The sequence below is a fragment of the Gopherus flavomarginatus genome, chromosome 5 (genome assembly GCF_025201925.1).
Source record: "Gopherus flavomarginatus isolate rGopFla2 chromosome 5, rGopFla2.mat.asm, whole genome shotgun sequence".
In the NCBI taxonomy this organism is placed as follows: domain Eukaryota; kingdom Metazoa; phylum Chordata; order Testudines; family Testudinidae; genus Gopherus; species Gopherus flavomarginatus.
Window position 1 is genome coordinate 21,935,349 of NC_066621.1, and position 7,568 is coordinate 21,942,916.

General features: G+C 51.8%; 1 protein-coding gene across 3 annotated transcripts in view; it reads right to left on the reverse strand.

Annotated features, from left to right (window-relative positions):
- Nucleotides 1-6,975, reverse strand: part of AHCYL1 (adenosylhomocysteinase like 1) — a 42,242-nt gene extending 35,267 nt beyond the window's left edge. Inside the window, exons 1-2 of one of the 3 annotated variants that reach the window (XM_050956234.1) lie at nucleotides 6,774-6,856; nucleotides 1,677-1,769 (exon numbers count right to left, since the gene is read on the reverse strand). Coding sequence is in view for 2 of the 3 variants with exons in the window: in XM_050956232.1 (XP_050812189.1) it covers nucleotides 6,774-6,881 (108 nt within the window). In the remaining variant the exon portion in view is untranslated. Of the gene's footprint in view, nucleotides 1-1,676; nucleotides 1,770-6,773 lie in introns of all 3 variants that reach the window. The other 2 variants (XM_050956232.1, XM_050956233.1) reach the window with 2 other exon arrangements.
- Between the last annotated feature and the right edge of the window lie 593 nt (nucleotides 6,976-7,568).

The following is a 7,568-nucleotide window of genomic DNA, read 5'->3' on the forward strand; positions in this document are numbered from 1 at the left end:
CAGGAAGATCACAAAGAAAGCCAGGAGGCAGCAGAGAATTACTTAAGGAAGAGTGACAAGGTGAGTCAGGTAATATCTTTTATTGGACCAAAAGCAGTTGGCCTGGTAAAAGATATTACCTCACCCATTATGCATGTCTCGTATCCTGGGACCAACAGCTACAACAAAGAAACACACAGTTAAGGAAGAATGACAGTTAAATGTGCGGGGTCTGGCTAATCAGAGTCTAACGGTATGTCTCACTGCAGAGTTAATCCTGGGCTCTTACCTGGGTTTTAGCCTTAACCCTCCTACCAGTCCAAAGAAAAACATCTGACACAGGTCTGGAGGTACTTTAAACTCAGGCTTGCTTACTCAGCTGGGAATGTGGGGTAGAAAGCAAGGTCTGCTTTAAGTCGGGCTGAAACTTGCCCACTTTGCATTGAGAAAACGGGCTAAATCACTCAAGTGCTAACAGTCCTTTAATGGCTTCCCACAATTCCCTCAAAAGGACAGACAAGTTCTCCCACAATTGATACAACTGACTAGGAAAGAATCCTAGAGCATCTCAGCACAAAGAACCATGGGATATGCTCCCAGTCACAAACCAGCAAGCGTGCAAACAGTGGGCAGATGGGACTTTGCAGTGGGGATGCTCACATCTTGGTTATACTAACCCAGCTCCTCAGAGTGGAGGCCAATAACCTGGGTTAACTGTCCAATGTAGACATAATCTATGGAAGTGACATGGTGGAGACAGAACCATCTCCAAGTAGCTGAAGAGTGGGGGAGGATTTATGGGTGATAATTTAATCCCAGCAAATCCATGTCAGAAAGAAATTCAGAATGACTCTTAAGAAAATTTGATAAGGAAATCTATTGGCTAGATTGCGACAGCCTTTAGGGATCAAAGGAGGAAGCGCCAAAGTGTCCTGATCCTAGAGGGAAAAATCTTATCGCTGGCAGGGGGCAGGAGAGCTAAGTGGTCTTTTCCATCTCTAATTTCTGGCTCACTTGAGACACTCCGAGAAATGCATTCCAGAACACATTTCCTTCCCAGGTTGTCAGAGTAGCTTGATTCACTGGTATCCTGCAGACAGATAGCAATCCAGCACAGGCTTAATGGAGTACATCATACCCCTTGGCAGTAATCTTGTATTTACGGAAAGGAGCTGTGTAGCGTGTGGCAATTCTGCCCTGGGAAGGGCACAACTAAACTCATCCACAGAAGGACTGATGTCCCAGGAGCAAACAGGCCCTGTTTAGCAAGGCTAGCCAGCACCAGGGAAAGCACCAGAGCAGCTTGTGTAAGTGACCTCAAAAATTAGCAACAGACACAAAAGCTCTAGGGAATGCACTGAGTGTAATCCAGAGGGATTTAAAATCATGTCTAATTGGATCCCATTTACATCTATACCCACCCCCCCAAATTCAGTCCTCCCAGTGCCTCATTCCCTTCCCCCCACCCCCCAGTCTTCCCTGGCTCTGTCCTTCCCCCATCATGCACAGAGTAGCTCTGAGTCTGTACCACTGCAAAGCTGCAGCAGTACATTAGTATTCTCCTTGGCACCCCTGGAACACAGCCTCAGCGGGATTCCACTGATGCCATCATACACAGGTTCAGAAGCAAAAAACCCACAGAGCCAGTGCAGCTGGTTTAACTGGGAGAAGTAGGGGGGGAGAAATACCACACTTACCTGCTTCTCAGACCAAGGAGGACAGAGTCTTCAGCAGGTGCTGCAAGCTCCAGTCTGCCTGACAGAGCAGGGAGCATGAGAGCGCTTTTAGCCCTTGCAAAATGTGAAAACATTTCAGTTCTGTTGCATGAATAAGCATAGCTGACTGCAGTTCAACCTGATGAAAAGTAGCCCACACCTGGCAAGGTAGATGAAGGTGTAAGCTAGGCTGTTACACTTCATAGGTAGGGCCCTACTAAATTCACGGCCATGAAAAGCGCATCTCCCCTCATGAGGTCTGGCCTTGTGTGTGCTTTTACCCTATACTATACAGATTTAACAGGGGGACCAGTGTTCCTAAAATTGGGGGTCCTGACCCAAAAGAGAGGTGTGGGGAGGGGGGGGTCACAAGGTGGTGGTGGGGGAAATCACAGTATTACCACCCTTACTTCTGCACTGCCTTCAGATCTGGGCAGCTGGAGATTGGCAGCTTCTGATGGCAGTGCCATGCCAGCAGCAGCAAAGGGTGGCAGTACCATACCACGCCACCCTTACTTCTGCACCACCTTCAGAGCTTGGCGGGTGGAGAGTAGCAGCTGCTGACTGAGGGCCCAGCTCTGCAGGCAGCAGTGCAGAAGTAAGGGTGTTAATACCATGCCATGCCATCCTTACTTCTGTGTTGCTGCTGGCGGCGGCTCTGCCTTCAGAGCTGGGTTCCCAGCCAGCAGCCGCCGCTCTCCAGCTGCCCAGCTCTGAAGGCAGTGCCACCGCCAGCAGCAGCGCAGAAGTAAGCGTAGCAGTATCGCAAACCCCCCCCAACACTAACCTTGCACCCCCATCCCCCTTTTTGAATCAGAATTCCTACAAATGCTGTGAAATTTCAGGATTTCAAGAGCTGAAATCATGAGATTTATGATTTTTAAAATCCTATGACTGTGAAATTGACCAAAATGGTCCCTGAATTTGGTAGGGCCCTATTCATAGGTGGCGTGACAAGAGAATACTGCAGAGATATGTCACTAAGCTGCTGCTGTTTCAGTCCATGATAGAAACCCTGAATAGATACTATGCTTTGGATCCAGCCCTAGTTAGGGTCAGAGCTCCCTGATCCTGATGTTCACTATGGTCTCAGCACATTTTCCCTACTTAGAATTCATCCCACCTTAGACCAAACAGCAGATATCACTCCCACCTGAATATACAATCACTTGTCACTGAAATAGTCCATGAGCCAAAGCCCCAGAAAGCCCTGCTCACTGAATAGAAGGGACTTGAGGAAACTGGTGTTCTTAATGAAAACAGTTCAAACCACTAGGCACCCTATACTGAACAGCCCCTGATTTGACAGTGAGCTGTGGGGAAGAGATTATTTCGGTTCTTTGCTAACAGGGTAAGATTCCTGAGCCATTACAAGAATATTGTTCTGGATGTATCTATAAAACCCTCAACACAATTAACTGCTGGAGGGAAACCTGCTGGTGGCAATCCATCTGTTTCTGAAGTTCCTACCAACATCCAGGCACTACAGTACAGAACACAGTGGTTAATGTCCTAGACTAAGTATACCTCTCTGCCTTTCTTTAACTGCCCACTGCACTGTGGTAGTATCACTGGAGAACAAAGCTGGTGTTAGTTTGCTAACAGAAAAGACAAAGGGAGAGGAGTTCCATTAAGTAGCCTGCAGTCAAGAGGGAGCCTCAGCTAAACTAGCTCCCCCAACCTACTTGGGGGAAAAGACCACAAGTTTCTGTGCAGGATCGAATGCCAGTTCACCTCACCTTCTTTGGCCTTGTACTTAAACCCAGAGTCGATCACATTTAATCCCTTAATTAATCACTTACCTCCTGCTGCTTCACTTTTTAACCTTTACCAACTCAATGACAAGAGAAGAAACAGAAGCTCCTCAAGGCCAGGATATGTAGCTGACAGGGATCTCACCATCTGGCTCTTTCAGGCTGCCAGAAAGGGCTGATCAAACATGAGGAACACATCTACTATTCCCACAGCCCAGTTCCTATCAGAGTTGCTTCTTGCTAATGATCCCTCCAGTTTCTTGAGTGAGGCACTTAGCCTGGGAAACTGAACACATTTGCAGCCTGTCCAAATGAACACCAAGAGATGCTTATTCCTGTCAGCACTTTCACTGCGCTTCTCAGCAAGTGACACACAACTGCTCTTTGAAAAGTTATTCTAGAATGGTTAGTACAAAGGAGACAGAGCCAGTACCAGCACTCTCAAATCCTGGAGATGTTCCCATCCTCCCCCTATGTCTGATCTTCATGACCACCAGCCTTTAGAGAATGGTTTGTTCAAAGCAAGTCTGCTGTTGGACTCTCTCTCTCTCCTGGCCAAAACAGGGAGTTACTCTCAGCTGTTTGCCTGAGATGTGGAGCGAAGGTTGGGGGCGGGGGAGCTGTATGAAAGGAGGAAGTTTCAAAGCACAAAAAAGGGACACACAAGTCACATCAGCTTTGCGTTAATAGAAATAAATACAAGTCTCAAGAAGGAAAGAGGCCTGTTAATGGTTATGATTTTGTTATGAGGCAACTTGAAAATGCCTTGAGCTCAGAGATAAGCTCTAGGCACTTAGCACTGTATACTTTGGAGTTTTTGCCAACGCCTCTGCTATCAGTGCTATTCACAATCACCGGGTGGGCTGGGAAAATGGTGGCCTGAAGCATTCATTCTTACTGATGGCAATGCCACCCAAGATTTCACTGGCTACTGATGTTATCCGCCTCAAAGGCCATTCATTGCATGTCCTGAAGTGCTCCCGGCAGGGCCTTGGCAGCATTGCAACCTGTTGACTGCACATCAAGCTATGAAACAAGCCTAGAACTACAGCAGTAGTTTCAAGGGGCAACTATTAGCTCCTATACAGCCAAGTACATCAGCCCTTCCAGAGCCTCTCCCACAAGAACACTGGATTGAGCTAAACACTACATACCCTCATCCTCACATTAAAGGAGTTTCCCACACTACCACCACAGCAACTCCCCCAACCCCATGGGTTGCTTAAGTGTTACAGTATATTCGTTTGTCACATCACTGCCACAGTATAGCTTATGTGGTCACACTCCTCAGACACTTACTTTCATATCCATCGTGCAAGACTGGAAGGAGGTAACAACAAAAGAAAATAGTTTGCTTTAGTTCTCTCAAAAGCATGACTACAGCTGTAGAACCACCTCTGGAAAGAAGCAGCTCTTAGCCTCTGCATTCTTCTGCTCCTTCCTCCAGGCTACATCCACAGTCTGCATAACAGATAGATCCATTGAGTTCCTCTGTCACTGGCAGCAGAATGCTAGTTATTTGAGGAGATTAGGCAGGAGGAGATGTCTCAAATGCAAATGATTTTAAGTGGCCTCTAGGTGAAACCAGTATCTCCACCCTCTAAAATTCCAGCACCTATGTCAACAACCAAAAAATTCTCAGCAGGAAGGATTTGCATTTCCAGGGGCTGAGGGCTCTGGCGTTTTTCCCATCTACTCTGTTCAAGTCCTAACACTGAGGCATGTGGCAGCAGCCTAGGGGAGAACATGATATTCAACACAGCAGGGACCTCCCACAGCAAGTCTAAATCCCAGAGTCTCAGCTGCATCTACACAGGCAAAGATCTGAAATTCACCAGTAGTGCAACTCTACCAATGGTGGCGGTAGCAAAGAGTTGACCACCCTCTTGTCTAATCCTACTCGGACAGAATTTAGACAACGGAGCAGTAAAAGCAGAGTGACCAGTCTACATGAGGGCTCTCACCTTTGCTAGCACTGAGGAGCCCATGGGAAAATTTTAGTCACTTTAAGGGTGACTGGACAAGAGGGGAATGCTGAGCACAGCAAGCACTCCAGGAAGCTTGAGTTACATTCCCACAAACCCGCCTGCAGATTGGTCTTTCCCTCAAAACTGTCATCAAATCTCTCCTCTCATTGGCTCCCCAAGCTTGTCCACGGCACCCACAAACATGGAGCAGGCCTCCCCTGCTCCCCAAAATGCCTGGCTTGCTGTATTCTCTAAATACCCATTGAATATTCCATCACATCCCTTGGGCCACCCAGCACCTTGCTATCATGCCCCAGTTCATGCAGCCATAAATCCACCCTTCCAAGTCACTGCAACACTGTTCTCTTACTGACCCTGAGTTCAGGGTCACAGCAGATAACCCACCCAGTTCTAACCAACCCCCAAACCTGCGCACCTCCCTCCTGACAGATATCTGTACCAGGCCATCACAACTCCCCCAAGCACCTTCCCCACAAAGCCTTGTGCATTGTACCTGGCATCCTCCCTACAACCTTGAGACACCCGATCCTGCTAACAGCTCCCCCATCCACATCCCATGGGCTCCTGCTCTTCCCCCATCCCCTAATGCAACCCATGAGGCACAGCAGGTGGCCAGCTCTGCTGAGGGAACACTCAGCTCCACTCCCAGGGAACATGCTGCCTCTTCACAGGCCTTTACAATTACCCACCCTCATGTCCGGGCCCTCACAAACCGAGCCTTAGATCAGCTGCCAAAAGGATCTCTTGGGCAGCAGAACTGCATCCTCACTCCAATCTGTACCCCAACCCTGAACCAGACTTTCCCCTACCTGGGACCAGCCTTCTCCCACCTCCAACCAGACTCTCCTACACGGGACAGGTTTCTCCCCCGACCTGGATCTGCGTCCCCCAACCCGAAACCGGACCTACCCCCTCACACCCACCACATTGGATCCTCGAACCAGACCTGCCCCCTCACATCCCCCGAACCGGACCTGCCCCCTCACCCTCCCCGAACCGGACCCCCGGGGTGGACCTGCCCCTCACATCCCCCGAACCGGACCTGCCCCCTCACCCCTCCCTGAACCGGACCCCTGTGCCGGACCTGCCACCTCACATCCCCCGAACCGGACCTGCCCCCTCACACCCCCCACATCGGATCCCCGAACCGGACCTGCTCCCTCACATCCCCCACATCGGATCCTCGAGCTAGACCTGCCCCCTCACACCGGATCCCTGAGCCGGACCTGCCCCCTCACATCCCCCGAGCCGGACCTGCCCCCTCACATCCCCCGAACCGGACCCCCGGGCTGGACCTGCCCCCTCACACCCCCTCACCGGGCCCCCGCCCCCGGTACCTTCTTGGGCGCCTTGGTGACCGTGGCCATGAAGGAATACTTCTCGGCGTCCTCGATCTCCTTGGCCTGTTTCATCTCGTCCCCCACGGCGGAATCCGGCACCGACATCCTGGCGCTGCGGAGGGGGGCGAACCGAGACGGGAGGGGTCAGCAGCGCCCCCCGGGGGATGGGGGCGGGGGCGGCCGGCGTCGGGCGGGCCCGCTCGGGAGCGCTCAATGAGGAGACTCCGGCCCCGCCGGCTCCGAGCGTTCTGCAGCGGTGGACTGCGGCCGCCGCGCGCACCGGCAGGGGGCGGGGCTAGCCACCGGTACACGTCACGCGCCCGGGGCGGTGCCTAGCGTCACTCCGCACGCACGGACCGGGCAGGCGACGCCGTACGCACAGAGGGGGCAGGTCCCCGCGTTCAGGGTCGAGCAGCGCCCCCTGGCGGAAAAGAATGGAAGCGAACGAGCTCGGGCCAGGCGATGGGTCCGGCACGAGGAGAGGGCGCATTGCCCACCCCGACCCTGCCCCTCGTTTGGGCCTGGGGTGTGTGACTGGGGCCGGGGAGAAACTGGGGGGCTGAGCTTAGCATTGGGCTTCCCATTCCTTGGGGCCCTGCTGGGTTTGGGGTGCTGCGTGTGCGGGCGGGGGGGGGGATGCTGCTGGATTTGGGGGGGTTCAGGGTTGGAGGCTGCTGAGTTGGAGGGATACACCGGGAAAACTTGGCACCCTGAGAAATCTGGGCCAGCTCAAAGCCTGGGTGGGATCTCATTGCTGGGACAGTGACACGGTAATGGGTCATTGGTGGTGAG